The sequence below is a fragment of the Coregonus lavaretus genome, assembly GCF_964263955.1.
Source record: "Coregonus lavaretus genome assembly, chromosome: 2".
In the NCBI taxonomy this organism is placed as follows: Eukaryota; Metazoa; Chordata; class Actinopteri; order Salmoniformes; family Salmonidae; genus Coregonus; species Coregonus lavaretus.
Genome location: NC_139989.1, coordinates 4837466 through 4861858, shown reverse-complemented (window position 1 = coordinate 4861858; position 24393 = coordinate 4837466). Strand labels below are relative to the sequence as shown.

Below are 24393 nucleotides of genomic sequence, written 5' to 3'. Positions count from 1 at the left end.
CTATTTATGTTATCTTGAATCGGTACACGTCATGAAATAATTGTCATCTTTCTTTTCCCGAGCTTCTTATTACTAACCATATCTAAACAATGGTGCCTCAACAATCACAATAAAATATAATTTCCCCACCGATCACAGAACAATTTAGAAAACACAGGGATTACATAATTCCCAACGCCTCATTCATAGAGTGAAAAACTAAAAGAGAAGCTTTCCATTTCCTTTGTCCAGTCCTCTGCAGAATGTTACTCCAATGTTGACCGGGGAGGTCAGTAGTTCAGCAGATTGTACTCGCCTGGGAGTTTTCCCAGGATTCTCTATCAGTCCAACCAACCTCGAGCAGTCAGTGGACCCGTCACATAAGAAGAATAGGCTGACTACATTTTGATTAAGGGCTTAGCACATTTTGATTCAGGGCCTACTATATTTTAAATACGTTTTCACTCAGGGCCTACTATATTTTAAATACGTTTTGATTCAGGGCCTACTACATTTGAAATAAGTTTTGATTCAGGTCAAATGTTCTAGACCATGTTAGCTAAATCTCATCAGACGAACATCAGACAACGTTTTGATTCTTATGCAACTATCTGACCAGCGACCACCAAATCACTCCCTTCTCAGTTTTATTATCATGCCCTTGCTATGTTAATTCTCTGATAGATACAATACCCTCCCCTTTTACAACTGTAAAAGATAACATACTGTACCTACCCCCACATTACCTGCTCACAGGCTCTGTCTTATGTCAAGAACATATCTTATCTCTGTGATAGGGTAGGAGACTCTTTATATCACTGTATGGTATGTTTCAGGTTCGTTCCATTTGATTTCAATCACTGTCAGGTGATAGAGAATCCAGGCTCTGTCGCAGCCGGCCGCGACCGGGAGACTCATGGGCGGCGCACAATTGGCCCAGCGTCGTCCAGGGTAGGGGAGGGAATGGCCGGCAGGGATGTAGCTCAGTTGATAGAGCATGGCGTTTGCAACGCCAGGGTTGTGGGTTCGATTCCCACAGGGGGCCAGTATAAAAAAATATGTATTCACTAACTGTAAGTCGCTCTGGATAAGAGCGTCTGCTAAATGACTAAAATGTAAATGTATAGAGGAGCTCAAAATGGACCCATTTTCAATACCTCACCCTACCATGAGACATCCATGTCTTCATCACTTAAAAAGATAAACGTTTATTTTTATTTTTTGAGTAGCCAGGGAAGTCTCGTGGTAGGGTTGGGTATGCAAAACGGGTCTATTTTGAGCACCTTTTTCCCCTGAATGTTTTGGCATTGTGGTCCAAAAAGTAACTTTCTGACCGCTACCATGAGTAAACATGTTTGGAAGGTTCAAATCTAACGGGGTGCAGTCAGAAAGTGATTGAATTCATACGACCCGTCAATGATTTATTAGTTTGGTAGGCTATATTTTAGCAGTGTATGCCATGGGGGACATTTTCTGTTCTTGATTACGAGTCCATATTTGTTTTGTAAGCACAGACAGACATTTAGATGTACATTCTATGTCAGAAAATGTGAGGCTAAGTTTATGTAGGATTTTGTTGTCAAATAGTTTGGTAAGAGTCATTATACATTACAGTTATGTCCCATAGTAAACGTTGCACTAGGCTTACAGCATTTACATTTCTAGAGTTTGCTCTGAGCAATGTTTCCCTCTAGTGGGCACATTTCGATGACAGCGCCGCGGTTGTTATGGAAAAGCGTTTCCCCCGAGGGCTGGTGTTGGGACAGAAAGCAGCTGATCGGTTTCAGTCGGGCTGAGAACACAGATACGAGCTCGTGCTGCTGTCAGACTGAATTAACTCCACAGGTAAGGAACGAGACAGCAACATGCCTTGTTTTTCATCTCCAATATATTTGAAAGTCGACATTTGAGTTACGCAAAGCAAACTTTTACCGGGGCTGAATGAGGACAGGTAAGTGAGCTGTGTTAATTAACGTTAGCAGGCTAACGTGGATGCTAGCTAACTGGGTTGTTAATTAATTGGCATGACACGCATTACAAAATGTTAATGACAAACAGATTGCTGTCACGGATGGAGCAGCCATTTTTTTATGTTAGAAGGTTATGATAAGCGACATTAGAAAAGTGTGATGATAAACAACTACAATTTATTCAGCAACTAGCTACAGAGTTATGTGACCGGAATATAATATAGTCTATTTTTGACTGAATTAGTACGCTAGCTAGCCTGGGTTACCTGGCTGTAGACTGCTAATATCTACACAGTGAAGCAGAATGTACTTAACGTTACTATTCAAGGCTTGTCATGTATTGGTCAGTCATCAGACATAGCTACATGTCCTGTTCTTTTTGGTGGACAACGTCTTAGATGATTTTAGACAGCCTACTGAAAAATACAAGTAAACTCTTTCATGAATTGAACACTTTAACAACTATGTTGATAGGTCATCATTCAGTGCCTGCTCGGTGTTATGAATCAATATGATGCAGAACTGTTGTTATTTTGTGTGTCCAGGACCAACAGGATAGCAGCCCTAGAGTTTATGTTATAAGAATGACACTGCCTTATGAATGACCCTTCACTAAGGGCCGTGTTGCATTTTATTTGTTTACTTGCATTTTATTTGTTTTCATTAAGAATCAGTCAATGAAAGAGAGGAAGCAAGCAGGTCCCATTTCTTATTGTACTTAGAGATATCTATAAGTTACAACTAGGGCTGGCCCAATTAATCGTGTAATAGACAATTATGGACAATAACCGTGGATTAAAAAAATAATCGTTTTAATACACGTTCATTTTAGGAGAAGGGGGATTCAACTTTATATTCAACTAGATATAATTTACCCAATAGCAGTTTTTCATTTTTACATGAAGTGGGTAAAGTTGGTAGTCATTTTACGAGCAGAACGGCACCATTGGGAGAAGCTTCATTTAAAAAAGTTCCAAGCAGTCAAAATCATTAGTTTTTTAGACCGGGGTGTCACCAAAGCGGTGTTGTATTAATTAGGTTTCTGTAGGTATTTGTCAGATGCATTACAAGAAAGAAAAAAAATGAGTCGTCAGGCAATTTTGGTTCTTCGTGTCCTATAAGGCTGCTTTAATCAGATCTCAAACCCATTTTGAGATTCACGTTGTCTCACCAAATACTTAGGCCTATTGGTTATTAAGTAATCCCTTTGTTTGGCCTATAACAGTCCTTTTGCATACCTTACTCTGTAGGCCTTACACTGTAACTCATTTATGCACAAATGGTTTTTATGATTTGTAGGCAAATTAAGTCATTTGCTTTTACCACACCAAACAAATATGAATGTGTGAGTATTCATAGTGAGGGCCAGTCACTGAGTGATTTGTTCCACAGAACCACCCTGTCTAGGCTGAGTCAATGACTCATTGACGGTGGCTGTCCTGTACTGACCAAACTCAAAGTACACTGATGATGCATGAAGAACACAGGTGACCAAACTAGGCCGCCCAGAAGCCTATAACCTGAGAAATTAAGCTAATTGATTGCATAAGAATCATATAATATTCAATAAATATCGTACCTAACATCTGATTTGGACCAAACTTTTTTCTAACAATGAGTTAGACATGAGGAATCCAAAGAAATGGTCAAAAGCCACCCACGGACCCCCCTACACCCCACGGCAATCCCACCCCAACAACGAGTAGTATCAGTTATCTGTGTCTGACCAGTAGAATGGAGCTGCGGCTCAGAGTATTGTTTCTCCATCCTATGGAATGTATTATCAGGGATTCATATTTTTGATTTTTTTTCCCTGTTCAGAGAAATTAGTCATTGAAGTTGTTAGGTTTATGTCCCATCCTACATCCTGATATTACCAGGTTCTGACTAGAGAATGACCGATTTTGATTTTTTTAGGGCCGATACCGATTTTTGGGGTCAAGGAGGAGATGGCCGATATTTAATATCATTACATTTGAACATTTTGATGACATCATTTCCCAGAGACAGCCATGTATGCATTAATGCATCCATTTTTAAGTAAAACAATACATTTATGACTTTGTTTTTACCAATCTAACTACATAACACTAACTGTAAGTCGCTCTGGATAAGAGCGTCTGCTAAATGACTAAAATGTAAATGTAAATAACAACATAATGGTCATAATTTGTGCCACAAATGCTAAAAAGTTATCATTTGAAACAGTGGCCAGGTAAACAAAACCAAAGCATGATTTGCTGTCATACTTTGTCCATAAACTGCTTACAGGGTAAGGAAACCAATGTAATTTCGTCATTTAGGTGAACTATCCCTTTAACATTGAGGGGGGGGGGTCTTTAAAATATTTTGACAATTTCTTTGGATTCCTCGTGTCTTAATCATTGTTAGAAAAAAGTTGGGTCCAAATCGGATGTTAGGTACTGTATTATGTTTCTAACTACAGAAATGATTGCAGAACAATCTGAGATGGTGAGTGTCATGGCTTACTGAAATGACATGGAATGACCCACCTGGTAGAGTGTACAGTCCTGCCAGTGACGCCTCGATCACACCGACAGCGTCATTGCATTTTGGTACACCAGAAGTACATTCATTTCCAATGGAACGCTGCATTTGCCTTGCAGCATTGCATTGCAGAGGCAGTTGCAGTGTGTTCTGTGTGGTGCATACGTTGGATTTATCAAACGTGTATATTCATCAAACTGTATGCGTAGACGGCTTGATAGGAATGGTAGCAGAAGGTGATTGTTGAACTTATGTTACACACATATCCAAATGATGCTGCGTACCATTTTTTGCACAATGACACTGTAGGTGTGATCGAGGCGTGATGCCCAACCTGATACATAACATTCCTATCCAGATTTTAATATACTGAACAAAAATATAAACGCAACATGCAACAATTTCAAAGATTTTACTGAGTTACACGTCATAGAAGGAAATCAGTCAATTGAAATAAATTAATTTAGCCCTAATCTATGGATTTCGCATGACTGGGCAGGGGCGCAGCCATGGGTGGGCCTGGGAGGGCATAGGCCCACCCACTTGAAAAATGGGACCAACACTTTACATGTTGCGTTTATATTTTTGTTCTGTATGGTTAGGGTGATGTGTGAAAAGTTCAGTAGGCCTACCTATTGGTATGCGTATTAAAAAGGTATGATAAACTGTAATCTGATTGCTGCCAGAGTACAGTTTGTGTTACTATCTATTGAAATATGCCTCGTTGCCCACATTAACTGAGATAGAGGAGAGAGCGTCCCTCCCAGTCAGTAAATTATCCCTGATTTCATTTACATTTTACATTTTAGTCATTTAGCAGACGCTCTTATCCAGAGCGACTTACAGTTAGTGAATGCATACATCTTCCCTCCTCTGCTATCGACTGTGTTAATAGCCACTCAGCCCTCACACACACTCACCTTTCAAACCAAGGTGTTTCTTCCACTAACTTTAGCATCCCGCCAACTTTATGCCGACTTGTCTTTATAGATGAAAGGTATTGCCGGTGACAAAGCCTCTACTTTTATTTCCGCCAGCCGACCTAGTCGAGATTGCGGTAAAGTTCTGCCTACGGCTTAGTATTAACTGTAGCCGTAATGCATAGGTGGCATAGATGCACACGGCGAAATAGGGCTTAACGTGACCATGCCCCTGAGGAGGGTACATCCGCAGGGTACTCTCGTTACTCCCATGTTAAATGGCCTACTTTACTCATTTTTTATTTTACCTTTTATTTAACTAGGCAAGTCAGTTAAGAACAAATTCTTATTTACAATGACGGCCTACACCGGCCAAACCCGGACAACGCTGGGCCATAACCCGACAACGGCTGTATTCTTTTTTTTTTTATCAATCAATAAACATTTTGGATATGCTCGGTTGGTCATTTTTAACATACTTCCATGTCGTCTTAGTCAACAAACCACATCATACCTAAAAACACTTTCATTCTAAATTTAAAAATGTTAGCATTAACAGATAGACTGTTGCATGGAATGTACATTACGATTGTCAGCCAAAGAGACGATTCCAACAGACTTTCTTAACTAGCTAGCTAACCCTGCTTTTAAGATGCCGAAAGGCTGTTGAGTACCGTTTTAGTTTGAAAAATAGTTGGAGAAAAATACCACCAAATTAAGTTTAATCAACTTAGACAAATCTCATGGTTTCAGGCTATTACGCCGTGATGATGATGGAAAGCTGTGGGCTCCGGTTACTCAATACATTATGTGTGGTATTCGAAGCACTTCATCACCGGTAAGTCGCTAACACTTGTTTGTCTCTAACTAGCTATGTGGATTGCATAAAGCTTGCTAGTTAGCTTGTAGTAAGGACTAGTGAGCTGTATCCATCCAAATAACAGCTATAATATTCCTGGAGATTCCACCAAGTAGGTGTAGTTATCGCCATAGTAGGCTACTTTGGGCCATTTGGTAGGATTGTCTCCCCAGTTGAAAGGACGTATAGGCAAGCCAACAAGAATCACATGGGAGTAACAGGAGTACCCTACGGCTGTACCCTACTTGGGGGCGTGGTCACGTTAAGCCACGCACTATGCTCTTAAGCTCGTGATGGTTACTAGGCAGCACCGTTACTACCATTTCATTGTAGTTGTAAACTTTGCAAGGCATGTCACTTCACCCATGTCTTCGCATAGCCCACCACATGCATTGTTTTCTTAACCACAACTGGATGAAACCATAAATAATGACTGTGTTAAAAAGTATCACTGAATGACTAAAATATTGGAATAAACTAGGCTAATGCCATTGAAAGCATCAAATCGTTGCTTACTGAAACTCCCAAAGTCATCCAATTGTTATAATACATTTGAAGCAATAGCCTCAATGTAAGACCCTACGCCTGCTCCCTAACAAAGCAGAGTCAGGGTAGGAAAGAGATTAAACATGGATTTAAAAAAGCATGGGCTTGCCTTGGGCTCGGTTTCGAAATATAACTTTTTTTATATGACAGTGGTTTCACATGTTCCTGTGACGCATGTTGTGTGGGAAATATTATTTGTATTTTAGTCTGTTATATTCCATTATATTCTTAGCCTACAATAAAATGTGTGTGTTGACTGTGATCAGGGTAAGTGTGTCTTGTCTGTTTAATGAACAAAATAACTATTGATTTCATGTGGATGGCGCAGCTCAGTGCCTTTGGAAAGTATTCAGACCCCTTCACTTTTTCCACATTTTGTTACGTTACAGCCTTATTCTAAAATGTATTACATTAATTTTTTTCCTTGTCAATCTACACACAATACCCCATAATGACAAAGCGAAAACAGGTTTTTAGAAAGTTTTTTGCAAATGTATTACAAATAAGATACTACATTTACATAAGTATTCAGACCCTTTGCTATGAGACTCGAAATTCAGCTCCGGTGTATCCTGTTTCAATTGATCATCTTTGAGATGTTTCTTCAACTTGATTGGAGTCACCTGTGGTAAATTCAATTGATTGGACATGATTTGGAAAGGCACACACCTGTCTATATAAGGTCCCACAGTTGACTGTGCATGTCAGAGCAAAAACCAAGCCATGAGGTCGAAGGAATTGTCCGTAGAGCTCCGAGACAGGATTGTGTCGAGGAAGCCACTCCCCAGTAAAAGGCACATGACAGCCCGCTTGGAGTTTGCCAAAAGGATATAGAGGACTCTGACCATGAGAAACAAGATTCTCTGGTCTGATGATACCAAGATTGAACTATTTCGCCTGAATGGCAAGCGTCACATCTGGAGCAAACCTGGCACCATCCCTACGGTGAAGCATGGTGGTGGCAGCATCATGCTGTGGGGATGTTTTTCAGCGGCAGGGACTGGGAGACTAATCAGGATTGAGGGAAAGCTGAACGGAGCAAAGTACAGAGAGATCCTTGATGAAAACCTGCTCCAGAGCGCTCAGTACCTCAGACTGGGGCGACGGTTCACCTTCCAACAGGACAACAACCCTAAGCACACAGCCAAGACTACGCATGAGTGGCTTTGGGACAAGTCTCTGAATGTCTTTGAGTGGCCCAGCCAGAGCTCGGACTTGAACCTGATCGAACATCTCTGGAGAGACCTGAAAATGGCTGTGCAGCAACGCTCCCCATCCAACCTGACAGACCATGAGAGGATCTGCAGAGAAGAATGGGAGAAACTCCCTAAATACAGGTGTGCCAAGCTTGTAGTGTCATACCCAAGAAGACTCAAGGCTGTAATCGCTGCCACAGGTGCTTTAACAAAGTACTGAGTAAAGGGTCTGAATACTTATGTAAATGTCATATTTAATTTAGGAATTTTTATACATTTGCTAAAAAAATTAACCTGTTTTTGCTTTGTCATTATAGGGTATTGTGTGTAGATTGATGAGGGGGAAAAAAACAATTTAATCAATTTTAGAATAAGGCTGTAACATAACAAAATGTGGAAAAATTCAAGGGGTCTGAATACTTTCCGAATGCACTGTATATGTGACCAACCACCTCGATTCGGTCTTATATAGCAACATTTGAAATTGTGTTATTTTACATTAGATAAAAGTAGAGACTCAGAGCTAGATGGTATATCATACACTACAGTTGAGGAACAATGGGAAAGTAATTATACTTTGAAAGTTGATAAACTTGTAACCCAACCTTTGAGAAAATGGCCCTTGAAGGTTTTGGTACACCTACTAGAGAGCTCTTCCTTGTCTACACCCATTCAGCATCGTTCACACCCTAGTAAGCCTTAGCCCCACCCATCTCTTTAAGGATTCACATGTGAGGCCATGTGATAAACACATGCTATATCAAATAAAATGTTTATTTGTCACATGCACAGGATACAGAAGGTGTAAACGGTACAGTGAAGTGGTTACTTGCATAGTAGCAATATCAAAATTAGAAAGTGTCCAGATAAAAATATTTTATCATTATTAGATTACGCTTACTCGACACACTTGTCTAAATTGATGGGTCATGTGAAGGAAATGCTATAACCACACCCTTGCCACATCTATGTAAGTGGATGGGTCACTATTGTCTAGACATGTACACATGTTCATGAAATACAATGGATGACCGTAATCACCCCCAGACACACCTGGCTAATTTGATGGGTCATGTAATAATCCGGCCGAAGTGGAGTCTTTTGTTTAGACATGTAGCTAGCTAAACAATGAACCGGCATAATCCCAACTCATACTACTACCAATACAAACATTGTGATAGCTGTGGTATGAATCTGCAGGTAGCTAACAAATTAGGTTCAATGTTAGCTAGCTAACATTAGGCTATAACTAGCAATGCAAATTGATTTCTGATTTGAATAATATTACTACACAGACGTTTGCTAGCTAGCTAACTAACAATACGCTTTAAAAACAACTTTCTGACAAAATTAGAAACTTCTATCTGCAACCAGGTTCTGGGTAGAGAAGGAGTGTGATGGCGTCAGCATGCTTCAGTTCGGCTGGCGCCTAGCTGAACTCGGCTAGCCGAACTGAAAGTGTCCTCACATACTCCCTTAAAAGACCTTTGCTTGAAAAACAAGAAAAAAGCTGCAATAGTACTGTTTGTCCATTTTGAGACGCCGTATCAAGTATACACTTCCTCAAAATAGTCAGAATTAATCTAAGATAATTCAAGAAATCTGTCATTAATTTTAACATTTTTGCTAAAGAGATCTTAGTCGCGCAATTTGACATCTAACAAAGATGTTTGATGCAGTATTTTTCAATGAAAAAATGTGCATAAAAACGAGTCGTCTCGTTGAATGACAACAAAGATTTTATTGAAGAATCCCTGCTGTTGACCAATCTTCAACGAAGGGGTGTAGACTTCAGCTCCGAACTTCGGCTTGCCTCCAGAATTTGTTTTGTGTGCCTGAACAGCTGAAAAAACCCTCACCAAAGTCCAAAACGAACAAAAACGTCACAAAATGTCGTCATAATATATGTACAAACTCTACCAAACTGTTTCGTCTGGGAAGCATGTGGACGCCTTTACAGGGTAGAGAGGAGTGTGCTCTCTGTAAGTTCTCTGAGTTGAGGAGGCACAATGGCTGTTATTGTGCTGAACCTCGCTGTGGGCCACTGGGCCAGTCTGTGCTGGGCTAAAGTACACGTACTGATCTGCTTCTGTTCCAGACTTGCTCGCTGTTGGACTGACTGGCTGTGACTTGGTGTGCTTTATGTTTGGCATTTGAACTGCAACAGACAGGAAAGGATGTCCTTCCGTCCTAAAAGCTCACTCTGTGACCCGCTCTATAAAAAACGTCTTCCATCCGCCTCAACCTAAGTGTGTGTACACAAAGGGTCAAAGTTCATCCATAGGCACCTACATTATTCCTGACCCCTGGCAGAGGCCTGAGTTCATATCTATGTTTGGTTATGTAATTCAGCTATCACTTTCAAAATGACTTTTGAGACCCCAGGCACAGTATATTCACAGAAATATGAGCATGAGCTCTTGTTGAGCTCTAGGCCTATTCTACTGGCTATTCAGGGTGAAAGGAGACCCTTTGTGTAGGTCTCATTTGCCATTGTTCAAGTGTGATTATATAGGCTAGGTTTCATGGTCACTAATGGTCTTGAGGTATAGTGGTGTTGTTTATCTCCATGGTGATTGTCAGCATTACTGGGAGAACTGTCAGCCAAAGACAATGAGATTAGGCAGGAAGGGGAAGTTTGAGGTTTTGTGATTTAGGGCATCTTTACATACAAAGATGTAGCCTACTGCTACTACATCACATATCACTTCTGTCACACAGACAAGGCTGAACACACTGCAACTGAACAGGCTCACGACTTTCAGCAGTACAGCGATGCACAAAGATGAGTGATGACACGCATAGACATGCATGGAAAGCTATTCAGTTCCAGAGTCCCATGGAGTTGTGTGTTCCTAGTGAGGACGGCCAATGATCTGTGATTCAGAGGACAAACACACACAGAGCAGTAGTTCTCCTCATGTCTGTCTGTGTCTTCATCACTTTTGTTACATGCTGATGAGAGAAGTACATGAAAATATAGGCCTAGCTATTGGCTACAACTGGAGGTGTTGAATAAGACTATTTTCTTACATGCTGATTTGTGCTCTTGTTTTTTTTAAGCGTTATGATTTGTTTGAAGTGTTTTAGAAGTTCGTTCTTCTGTGCTGATCCTAAAGTAAAGTACCTAAAGGGATTGTGGGGGTCTGGGGGACACTGCCTTTCTCAATTTCTTCCCCAAATCTCCTTAAAGCTGGAATCCTTAATGGTGAAATTGCCACGTCAGTTTGCGATATTACAACAACAAAGAAGTTACTGAAAACAATAAACACTGTTCTTTCATTGCACGCTCAATAGAAGGGCACCATGTAAAAAATTAATTAATAAAAAAACATGCTGCACGATACTCCTCAGCTCGGCAACAATAACGGTGGTGGGGCGGCCCCTACTGCGAACTCCATCTTTAAAGATGCAGTCCGGGATCTTAAGCACAACAAATTCGTAACATATTGTACGAATCAGATTCGTAACATATCATACAACACAATTGGATGATGTGGTACACCAAAAAACGGGGACCCGTTTTGGCTCGTGAGCACCACTTTTAACACTAGTGGCTAAAATTATACAAAAGTTCTGGAGCATCACTTTAAGAGTCTGTAAATAATGATTATTCTCTTTCTGTGTTCACTGTAGTGGAATAACAAGCCTAGAAGAGTTAGGCTACTTATTGTGCACTGATTACAAGCTGTTCTGTGGAGTGTGGACACACTAGACAGCGACAGCCTATGTGTCATCAGCAGCTGGTGTCTGTCTGTTTATGGCTGCTTGGTCTCTCTCTGTAGCTAGGTTTTGTTCAGTTCTCTGTGATGGGGTATCAAGCAAGGCGTTGCCCTGGCCTCTATATTGCAGTAGAGCCTCATTATATCTGAATAGGAATACCGGTATACTCTGTGCCACTTTGTTAGTGTGTGCGGGTGTGTAGGATAAACATTCTGATTGAATCCAAGGAAATCATTACATTGTGGTCTGGCCACTGATAAAGGAAATGTCATCCTAAATTTAGTTTGAAGTGTCCCTAAAGCAGGTCTATTCATTCAGGACTTGGGAATTACAATTCTGGAAAGATTATGCTGTAGGCCAGTGGTTTTCCAACTTTTTCAGCGGGGACCCCGTTTTTTTCACCACAATTTCTGGGTACACCATTTTTCCCCCCAATAATTACTTGCGACCCCACCCCAAATCTAATGACACAACTTTAAAATCGGTACATTTTGATTTTTACATCAACAAATAACCTTAAATACATTACACGTTCATCTCTTATCAAAATGAAAATAAATCAATAAATACATTTACTCAATAAAATTGTATTTTTCAAATGATCTCAATAACGTTTGTATATTGTCTCATAAAATAATCTGTACTCTTAAACATTTTTTATGTTGGCGACCCCACTGCGGTTCGTCGCGACCCCGACTTTGATTACCACTGCTGTAGGCTGTAGTAAGGTCACAACACAGCGTGGTCTCTGTAGTTTCACCATAGGTATACTTGAATGTAGCCCAAAGTGCCATGCATTGTGTTTGTGACGCCCTCTTTCCAGTCTTGTCCATGCTACAAGATCTTTGATGTCTTGTCCCAGCCCTGGTCCCATCTGTTAGGCCTCTGTGACTATGGAGTGGTCTCCGTCTGCGCTGGGCCTGCCCGTAAGCTACTGCTCCCTATCTCCCTGACTGCATCTAGTTGACCTTCCTCTCAGCGACTCACGGGCCAGGCTAAATAATGGATGAGGTGCCTGGAAAGAGCGGCTGGTGTGAGATGTTACTTACCTGGATAAACGGGGAGGGAGGGACAGAGGGCTTGGTGACAGCCAGGAGGGCCACTGCTAGCCTAGCACTTAGCACCCAAACCAGGGTTTAGTACTACATCCTCACTAATAAACACCCTACAACATTCCTTCCTGATCTGTTCTATTACACTAACCAACCACAGAGCGTGCTGTGCTGAAGTTGAGGGGGCATGCACAGGGCAGGCAGGGTGTCAATCATTAATGAAAGGCGTCCCATCTCCGGTTTCCTTGGGAGAGAGAGGAGTGGGAGTGAAGAGAGGAGGGTAAGGTAGCGTACAGGTTCCAGATAACAGGCTTAGGAGGGCAAGTTGTGTCTCACTCACTCTCTTTCTCACACTCACACTCTCTCTCCCTCTGTCAGGTATCCTGGCGGGTAGGAGCGTTGGGCCAGTAACCGAAAGGTTGCAGGATTGAATCCCCGAGCTGACAAGGTAAAAATCTGTCGTTCTGCCCCTGAGCGAGGCAGTTAACCCACTGTTCCCTGGGCGCCGATGACGAGGATGTTGATTTAAGGCAGCCCCCCGCACCTCTCTGATTCAGAGGGGTTGGGTTCAATGTGGAAGACACATTTCAGTTGAATGCATTCAGTTGTCTCCCTTTCTGTTTGCAGGTGTCAGGGGAGTAGAATGTTCTGTATTCTAAGAAGCACAATGGATTCTTGAGACGCCTTGATGCCTGACTCTTCCTGGTTCCTGAAGCCCCACCTGCAGTGGCCTATTACAGGACTAGAAGTGATCCAATCCCCATGCATCCCCCACCTCTGACCAACCCCTGCCCTTACATTCTCTCATACTATTGCACTCTAAAAACAAGCTCTATTGTTCCAAATCTCTGTTTTATATTTTATTCTCACATTTAACAATGTGACCTGGCTCCTCTTAGCTGCTGAGTTTGTACACTCTAAGTAACCACCTCACTTCAAGGTTTGCACAACCGCTCTCAGTATGGACTCCCAACCGGGGACTTCTGTGTTGGGTCCACTTCCCAGAGAGTGTAGGCCTAACCATCAATGGTTGCATTGCTGGCACTGACAGGGGCAGAGGCGAAGTAGTGTCACTGTTTTGGTCCCCCTCCCTCCAACCCAGAGGAATAGAGGAAGGAATACAGAGGTGACATGGATTTAAGAACAGAGATGTAGTTCAAAGTAATCTGGATGGATCTGTTCCAGGAGGAGATGTTCCATAAAGATCTAGAATAAGAACCAGTTGGTTCTCAGGTGATTTAATCTCCATTGAAGTTCTTGAATTTCCATACATAAGTCTTTAAAGCATATAGACCCATGGAAGATAAATTAATGCTCTGTTACTCACACAAAGAATACCGACTTGGACTTTTAAACCTTGGAGATGTCTGCCACCTGACCCTCCAGCAGCTTTGATTATTTTTGTGTTCACTTTCAACTGCTAAAACCCAGAACCAGATCAGAACAGTGAAACGGGCGGGGAGGGGAGGTGTAGGAGGTCCGAGGTGGGCGGTGGCGTGGCATGGCGGAGCACAGCGAGCTGCTCGGTGAGATGGCCACGGTTGGGCGTCTGAGTGCCACAGAGCGCCTGAAGCACGCCCAGAAGCGGCGCGCCCAGCAGCTGAAGGGCTGGGCCCAGATGGACAAGGACATGGCCCGCGGCGGGGGCAAGGCCGGCCAGAAAGGGGACAAGAAGAAAGGGCGCACGCGCAGGGTGGTTTTCCCCAACAACATCACCCTGCTGGAGGCTGCAGCCCGTCATGACCTGGAGGAGGGTGAGTCAGTCAGCACACCATTATGGGCCGGTTTCCCGGACACAGATAGTCTAGTCCTGGACTACAAAGCATACTCAATGGAGAATCTCTATTGTGTGTTTTAGACCTGAACTAAGCATAGGCTAATTCATGGTTTTCATGGTTGCTGTTGTTTTAAGTAGCCTAGCATGAATAACACAGTACAACTGCTCTATAAACACAAGGGCAATTCCACAATAACAGAGTGATGCTGAGACTTCGATTTTTCACTTTAAAATGTATGTTGAACAAAAACCAATGATTGCAAAGTTAAACAAACCATACAACTCTATGCACAAGGACTACCTTTAACAATTTCCACAGAAAATTGTACAAAAACACATTTACTTAAAGTGCAGATGAAAAGTTTGTTAACAGAATGACAGTTTGTGCTGCATCACACTGTTATCGTGGAATTGCCCAGAAGTTACAGAGGAAATTATTCATGCATATTTTTTTGAGACATGTCATACGTTTAAACTTATCAGACCAGGCATTTGGTTTCAGTGGTGCTATTGTTTCCACATATGATTATGGCTAATTATAGTGGTGACTCATAACTTAAACTTTTGTGTGCATTGCAAGAGCAGAGGTTATCTGAAGTTAGGATTCATAGCATAGCTTAGTGAATAACGGCCACGCTGTTGTGGTTGTGTTTCTCTGCAGTGAGGGAGCTGCTGAACAGTGGAGTAAGTCCAGATCTGTACAACGAGGATGGACTCACTGCCCTGCACCAGGTGCGCACGCACACACACACACACACACACACACACACACACACACACACACACACACACACACACCAGGTACAGACAGACAGTTGTGACCACTCACACCAACAGGTCAGCCTGTGTGTGTGTTGTTTAGTGTCGTCAGTACTGTCTGTGTTGTCTATCTAAAATCATAGTTGATGTAAACACTGTAGAGTGTTCTCTCATTGCTTCTGGGGCTAGACATGTAACTGCTGCTCTGGACCAAGGCTCTTGCTTACATTCCTAGACCTTTGGGGAGGATAGATTTAGTGAGGCTCCCCTTCATAGCACTGCAGTGTTGTTTGGAAAGGTCTATGAACCCAACCAAGAAACAACACTGCTCTCTTTATAAGTCAAAATGACACAGACCCTACATATACACGCTAGCACACACATACACACACTGTAAACATGAGTGGCACTAGAGAGCACAGTGCTCTCTTTATAAGTACTATAATTATTTATTCCCTCTGGAAAAAGTCAATGTGTTTTACTTAGTAAATGGCTGGAGGCCTGGGCCTATGCAAATTCAGTTTACACTGCAGTTGACTTACTGATACTAGGACACTAGGTGTGCATGTATTCATTGGTTTGTCTGTCTGTCTCTGCTCCCCCTGCAGTGCTGCATTGATGACTTTGTGGAGCTGGTACGGTGTCTGTTGGACGCGGGGGCCAGTGTGAACGCCTGTGACAGTGAGCTGTGGACGCCGCTCCACGCTGCTGCCACCTGTGGACACACAGGCCTGGTGCAGCTCCTGGTGCAGTCGTGAGTCACATTATAAACACTTCAACATGACACACTCTCTCACTGTACTGTTGGTCGCAGAAATACACACAGTTACAATATACTACTTTACTTAGACTTGTAAAAAGAAGTATGAGTAACTAAGTATGAGTTTGCACACGGTCCTCTGGTTGAACTTCCCAAAAATCTATTCTTAGCCTTTCTTCACAGACACTATCGTATCATATAAGCATATGGTTACAATTCCAGGACATTCTTATCATTTCCAAGTAGGCTGAAGTACTACAGTAAATTACCACTGCGTGTCAGTGAATATACTGTACCACATCTACATGTGATGGTGATGTATGTGCCACTGGTGTAATGAGTCCCTGACTCCTGATGTAACATTCTCCTTGTCTGTGTCCAGTGGAGCAGAGCTGCTGGCGGTCAACGCTGATGGCAACATGCCCTATGACCTTTGTGAGGACGAGGCCACGCTGGAGCTGCTAGAGATGGTCATGGCAGAGCAGGGTCAGATGGGAACCCAAATCCTCTCTTTCTCCACAACCTTATCCTCTATTTGCATTCCCAACTACTCCCAATCACTCTCTTGCCATGACTACAGCCTTGAGCCTTCATCCTTAGCTACCTAGCCCTTCTCTTGCCAGATGCGATCGCCACCATAACTCTGTGTTGACTTCCTGTGTACCTGTGCAGGTATAACCCAGGACCGTATAAACCAGTGTCGTGGGGCTAAGGAGATGGAGGTGCTGACGGACCTTCGAGCGCTGGTCCAGAGTGGAGCGGACCTGAACGCTCAGGATGACAACGGGGCCACACTGGTGAGACACTAATCTGGGCCTTGAAGCCAGTTCAACTGCTTTTTAAAAATGTTATCTTCCCCTCTAATCAGGGACTGATTTTAGACCTGGGACAACAGGTGGGTGCAATTAATTATCAGGTAAAACAGAAAACCAGAAGTACACTAGACCTCGTAGGGTAGGATTTTGAATACCCCTGCTGTAAACCTTAAAATACACACTGAAAACACACCTGGCTCGGAAGAACTGTTCAAAAACAGTACTTATAACAGCACTAACACCAGCACTAAGGTTTGAACTTCTAGTCTCATATTATGATCCATATATTCACCTCACCACTGGTATAAAAGGTTGACCAGGTAACAATCTGTCCTCTGTCTCACTTCACATCCAGCTGCACATAGCGGCGGCTAACGGCTACCTGTTGGTGGGGGAGCTGCTTCTGGAGCACCAGGCCAAAGTGGAGGAGAAGGACACAGACGGCTGGACACCACTCCACGCCGCCTCCTGCTGGGGACAGGTCAGTATTGCAGCACTCAGAACAGTTTAGAATGAAGCCACAGCCCCCTTTCTCAACTATCATGCTATACGTTATGCTATGGGCGGCAGGTAGCATAGCGCTTAAGAGCATTGGGCCAGTAACCGAAAGGTCGCTGGTTTGAATCCCTGAGCTGACTAGGTGAAAAATCTGTTGATGTGCCCTTGAGCAAGGCACTTAACCCTAATTGCTCCTGCTAAGGATAAGAGCGTCCGCTAAGTGACTAAAATGTAAAATATGCCATGATATGCTAAATGGCTGTATTGCCTCACAGACCTGAACATGCTGGTGTGTCTTGTTTCCCCAGGTCCAGATGGTAGAGCTGCTGGTGGCTCATGGGGCCAGTCTCAACACCAAGTCCGTCCTGGAAGAGACCCCGCTGGGTAAGAACACAACTATCAACCCCCTCAGTTAGAGACTGTGGAGACGTGATGGGCAAAGACAGAAAAGGATTGGACAGTATAGATTAATTTACTGTTGTCTTGGTAACCGCGATCGATAAAAGACAGTACTGTGCAGCCGTCTTCATCGACCTGGCCAAGGCTTTCGACTCCGTCAATCACCGCATTCTTATTGGCAGACTAAATAGCCTTGGTTTATCAAATGACTGCCTCGCCTGGTTCACCAACTACTTCTCAGATAGAGTTCAATGTGTCAAATCGGAGGGCCTGTTGTCTGGACCTCTGGCAGTCTCTATGGGGGTGCCACAGGGTTCAATTCTCGGGCCGACTCTATTCTCTGTGTATATCAATGATGTCGCTCTTGCTGCTGGTGACTCTCAGATCCACCTCTACGCAGACGACACCATTTTGTATACATCTGGCCCTTCATTGGACAATGTTAACAAACCTCCAAACGAGCTTCAATGCCATACAGCACTCCTTCCGTAGCCACCAACTGCTCTTAAACGCTAGTAAAACTAAATGCATGCTCTTCAATCGAACGCTGCTTGCGCCCGCCCGACTAGAATCATTACTCTCGGCGGGTCTGAGTTAGAATATATGGACAACTACAGTGAGGGAAAAAAGTATTTGATCCCCTGCTGATTTTGTACGTTTGCCCACTGACAAAGAAATTATCAGTCTATAATTTTAATGGTAGGTTTATTTGAACAGTGACAGACAGAATAACAACAAAAAAAATTTTTTTGGGGTGTAACGATTCGTTTTAACAACGATTCGATTTGTATCACGATTCGTGGTTGTCGATACGATTCAAGGACGATATTGGTTCATTTAGAACGATACGATCCGAAACGATTCAGTGACTTGAAATCGATTCAGTAACCTTTTAGCCAAAAATTCAACCAGTGTGACTGAAATAAATACCTGGATACTGGACAGTGCAGGTGAAGTTTCCTAGATTCCTGTTTCTTGTAAGGACCGCAATGGTGGCTTGATAATTTCTCGCTCGTCGGCTTCTCCTCTGTCGTCCGCCATGCTATGTTTTGTTGTCTTTGCGCCTTTGCGCTGCTGCTGGCGCGGGGCGATGATGTCACGGATAGGCAGACTGAATCGAGTAATGTTTAAAGCCTTTATCATTAAAAGTGCTAAGAAAAAACATCCATATAAAGTCTGACGTGCTTAAATCCAATGGGTTATTTCCTAGTATCGATACAATCGATTTATTACATTTTAAAACGATGTTAGATTTATATATGTTGTCCAAAAGGCCAACTCGCCGAGCACAGATCGATGTAGTTGGATCATAGGAATATAAATCGATACATCGATGTAGTAGATGGATCGTTACACCCCTATCAAAAATTTTATAAATTGATTTGCATTTTAATGAGGGAAATAAGTATTTGACCCCCTCTCAATCAGAAAGATTTCTGGCTCCCAGGTATCTTTTATACAGGTAATGAGCTGAGATAAGGAGCACACTCTTAAAGGGAAGCAATCAATCAATCAGATTCCAAACTCTCCACCATGGCCAAGACCAAAGAGCTCTCCAAGATGTCAGGGACAAGATTGTAGACCTACACAAGGCTGGAATGGGCTACAAGACCATCGCCAAGCAGCTTGGTGAGAAGGTGACAACAGTTGGTGCGATTATTCGCAAATGGAAGAAACACAAAAGAACTGTCAATCTCCCTCGGCCTGGGGCTCCATGCAAGATCTCACCTCGTGGAGTTGCAATGATCATGAAAACGGTGAGGAATCAGCCCAGAACTACACGGGAGGATCTTGTCAATGATCTCAAGGCAGCTGGGACCATAGTCACCAAGAAAACAATTGGTAACACACTACGCCGTGAAGGACTGAAATCCTGCAGCGCCCGCAAGGTCCCCCTGCTCAAGAAAGCACATATACAGGGCCATCTGAAGTTTGCCAATGAACATCTGAATGATTCAGAGGAGAACTGGGTGAAAGTGTTGTGGTCAGATGAGACCAAAATCGCGCTCTTTGGCATCAACTCAACTCGCCGTGTTTGGAAGAGGAGGAATGCTGCCTATGACCCCAAGAACACCATCCCCACCGTCAAACATGGAGGTGGAAACATTATGCTTTGGGGGTGTTTTTCTGCTAAGGGGACAGGACAACTTCACCGCATCAAAGGGACGATGGACGGGGCCATGTACCGTCAAATCTTGGGTGAGAACCTCCTTCCCTCAGCCAGGGTATTGAAAATGGGTCGTGGATGGGTATTCCAGCATGACAATGACCCAAAACACACGGCCAAGGCAGCAAAGGAGTGGCTCAAGAAGAAGCACATTAAGGTCCTGGAGTGGCCTAGCCAGTCTCCAGACCTTAATCCCATAGAAAATCTGTGGAGGGAGCTGAAGGTTCGAGTTGCCAAACGTCAGCCTCAACCTTAATGACATGGAGAAGATCTGCAAAGAGGAGTGGGACAAAATCCCTCCTGAGATGTGTGCAAACCGGGTGGCCAACTACAAGAAACGTCTGACCTCTGTGATTGCCAACAAGGGTTTTGCCACCAAGTACTAAGTCATGTTTTGCAGAGGGGTCAAATACTTATTTCCCTCATTAAAATGCAAATCAATGTATAACATTTTTGACATGCGTTTCTCTGGATGTTTTTGTTGTTATTCTGTCTCTCACTGTTCAAATAAACCTACCATTAAAATTATAGACTGATCATGTCTTTGTCAGTGGGCAAATGTACAAAATCAGCAGGGGATCAAATACTTTTTTCCCTCGCTGTACAAATACCTAGGTGTCTGGTTAGACCGTAAACTCTCCTTCCAGACTCACATTAAGCATCTCCAATCCAAAGTTAAATCTAGAATCAGCTTCCTATTTCGCAACAAAGCCTCCTTCACTCATGCTGCCAAACATGCCCTCGTAAAACTGACTATCCTACCGATCCTTGACTTCAGCGATGTCATTTACAAAATAGCCTCCAACACTACTCAGCAAATTGGATGTAGTCTATCACAGTGCCATCCGTTTTGTCACCAAAGCCCCATATACTACCCACCATTGTGACCTGTACGCTCTCGTTGGCTGGCCCTCACTACATATTCGTCGCCAAACCCACTGGCTCCAGGTCATCTATAAATCACTGCTAGGCAAATCCCCGCCTTATCTTAGATCATTGGTCACCATAGCAACACCCACCCGTAGTATGCACTCCAGCAGGTATATCTCACTGGTCATCCCCAAAGCCAACACCTCCTTTGGCCGCCATTCCTTCCAGTTCTCTGCTGCCAATGACTGGAACGAACTGCAAAAATCTCTGAAGCTGGAGACTCTTATCTCCCTCACTAACTTTAAGCATCAGTTGTCAGAGCAGCTTACCGATCACTGCACCTGTACACAGCCCATCTGTAATTAGCCCACCCAACTACCTCATCCCCATATTGTTATTTATTTTGCTCATTTGCACCCCAGTATCTCTATTTGCACATCATCTTCTGCACATCTATCATTCCAGTGTTAATACAAATTGTAATTATTTTGCACTATGGCCTATTTATTGCCTTACCTCCATAACTTACTACATTCACACACACTGTATATAGATTTTCTATTGTGTTATTGACTGTACGTTTTGTTTACCCCATATGTAACTCTGTGTTGTTGTTGTTTTTATCGCACTGCTTTGCTTTATCTTGGCCAGGTCGCAGTTGTAAATGAGAACTTATTCTCAACTGGCTTACCTGGTTAAATAAAGGTGAAATAAATACAAAACTATAATTGTTGTCCAGACACAGTATAAACATGTTTCAGAGGGACTGTAATGCCTGAATGGGGATGTCCTGACTCTGTTGTGTTTTCTGTCCGTGGCAGATGTGTGTGCGGACGAGGAGGTGAGAGCCAAGCTGATGGAGCTGAAGCACAAACACGACGCCATCATGAAGAGTCGAGACCGACAGAAGGGCACCTTGCAGAGACGAGCCTCCAGCACTGGCAGCAGAAGGTGAGAGGGGGAACGAGAGAGAGGATTAGTTCAAGGATTGAGGGGAGAGGATGATGGTTTTGTTTAGACACATGTAAAACCCTCAAGCTACGGTCACTCTCTCCAGCTTGTAGCTGTGTCTACAGTATCTCTCTCTGTCGTCCCCTGTCTGAGCAGTAAGGTGGTGCGGCATGTGAGCGTCAACGAGCGTTCCAGCCTGTACCGGCGGGAGCACCACAAGGAGGCCATGGTGTGGCAGGAGAGAGGCCGGCAGGCCGAGCCGCAGGACGACGACGAGGACAGACAGACGGACAACGAGCTCCACCAGCACACTGCCATGGTGAGTTGTACTGTATTACGCCTGTCATAGCAACAACAGCAGGACAAACTGCTACCATGTTCAGTTAACACTGAGGATATGGTTCAGAATTGATAGGTGAATGTGTCATATTAACTCTCTTGCGCTGGCTTTCTCAGGCTGCAGGTGCCATGTCGAGGGGGGAGGATGACGAGGGAGCGGAGAGGAAGTTCAATCTGGGGAACGGTGGGACGCCCCTGGCCCTGTCGGCGTCAGTCCCAGGAGAGCAGTGGAGCGGAGGCCGGATGGACCGCAGCGCCTCTTACCAGCTGAGCCCTGCCTCAGGGTCCGGGGAGGGGGGGGACAGCATGACCCGGGAGAAATCCCACCAGACACTAGCAGACCTGAAACGCCAGCGGGCAGCAGCCAAGCTCAACAAGTACCTAGCCCCACCCCCACCTCTACCCCCTCCAGAGGAGGAGCCCCCCTCTCCCGCCCCTCTGCAGGAGGTGACCCCCTCCGGAGCCGCCCAGGAGACACCCAGCACAGAGGAGGTGGCCTCCCCCAGCGCTATGTACTTCACCCCAGCCAGTGGGGACCCGCCCCTGCTCAAACTACAAGCCCCAGAGGAGGACACCTCTAACAACACCAAGGAGCCCTGCTGTGGACTCATGTAGGGACACACACACAAACACTCCCACTGCCTGACTGGAAATTAAAGTGGGTGACGTGTAACACTCAAAATTATTTCAAAACAAAACACTACAGTGACGACCAGATTCATTGCAGTTGGATTTATTATAAGCTTATTAGGTTCCGTTAAGCGCCTACTTCCATCAATGATATGCCATTGAATGTTTGGTCTACACTCCATTTTGGTCAATGCAGTTATATATTCTTGCACAGATTTATTTTCAGCTCTCCTTCCTGAAAAGTCTAAAACAAGATTGATCTAATGGAGAGAATGTAAAACATTTCTAATATATGAGCACTTAACATAAAGCTCCTAACATTCCTCATTGCTCCTCTGTTGAGAAGGGTGTGGCCAGAGCCATATATTTACATACATGGATATTGCTCTACATATGTCTATATTGACCTCATATAGAGACCTTAAGTGGCCAGCTGGTGGCTTCTAAGAGACATTTTACATTTTTAAGTCATTTAGCAGACGCTTTTATCCAGAGCGACTTACAGTTAGTGAGTGCATACATTTTCATACTGGCCCCCCGTGGGAAACGAACCCACAACCCTGGCGTTGCAAGCGCCATGCTCTACCAACTGAGCTACACGGGACTGTATTACTCTTTCAATAGCACGGAGTACTTTCTTCTGTTTAATCCCTTTTTTCCATGTGTGTTTGGGGCAGTTCAATCAAAGGAGATTATAGTTCTCACACATTATATCAAGCACATTAAATATGAACTGGCCGTCTGACTTAAGTGAATAAGATTTGCTTATTCAAAGCAGAAAGGGGCTAGAGAAGAGTGAATGTAAATGAACCAAAGCTGATTCTTTTACTTTCTTTTTTGAAGCTGATAATCGGACCAATTAATTATAATTTTCTACTCATGATTGACTGAGCATGATTTGAGATGTGCACTGTAAATGGATTTAAGAGAAGGACAGATTATGATCGAAAGTGATTGTTACAAAAGGGTACATGATAATATAATTTATTGATCTTATTTATTGTTTTCCATACACACACCAGTCTGTCTGTTGACAGGGTACAGAAGTGGGAGTGTTTGTAGATGATGGTTTCCCTTTCTTGTTTTTTTGCATCAAATTTACACAAGTGTGGACAACTGCTATCGCCCTGCCTTTCTAGTGATCAGCGTTCAGCACTGTTCTTAAAATGATTTAGTTTGTTTTGTTCGTAAATCAACCTACTGTTCCAGTGCACTAAGAAAAACCTACATTTTCTACGTTGCAATTTGTAAACAAGGGTTTTGTTTTCTAAATGATTGTAAGAGATGATCTAATATTCAAATTCATATAAATTGTGTTTTTGTCATGCTGTTTAATGTCCCTCCTCAGGATAACATTACTTCTGATAGGCATTTCTATTTAAACTATTTATATGCTGTGAATAGGGATGTACACTGAGTGTACAAAACATTAGGAACATTTCCATGACATGTACTGACCAGGTGAATCCAGGTGAACGCAATGATCACTTATTGATGTCACTTGTTAAATCCACTTCAAATCAGTATACAGTGGGGGAAAAAAGTATTTAGTCAGCCACCAATTGTGCAAGTTCTCCCACTTCAAAAGATGAGAGAGGCCTGTAATTTTCATCATAGGTACACGTCAACTATGACAGACAAAATGAGAAAAAAAAATCCCGAAAATCACATTGTA

The 24393-nt window shown here is 43.2% G+C and overlaps 1 protein-coding gene across 1 annotated transcript; it reads left to right on the top strand.

Annotated features, from left to right (window-relative positions):
• Positions 1 to 13405: 13405 nt before the first annotated feature.
• LOC311104316 (protein phosphatase 1 regulatory subunit 16A-like) lies at positions 13406 to 24043 on the top strand. Its single transcript, XM_084146130.1, has 10 exons — positions 13406 to 14507; positions 15192 to 15262; positions 15898 to 16043; positions 16432 to 16535; positions 16722 to 16846; positions 17220 to 17345; positions 17671 to 17746; positions 21620 to 21749; positions 21906 to 22068; positions 22206 to 24043. The coding sequence occupies exons 1-10, from the start codon at positions 14255 to 14257 to the stop codon at positions 22701 to 22703; spliced, it is 1692 nt and encodes a 563-aa protein (XP_084002256.1). The 5' UTR covers positions 13406 to 14254; the 3' UTR covers positions 22704 to 24043.
• The last annotated feature ends 350 nt before the right edge of the window (positions 24044 to 24393 follow it).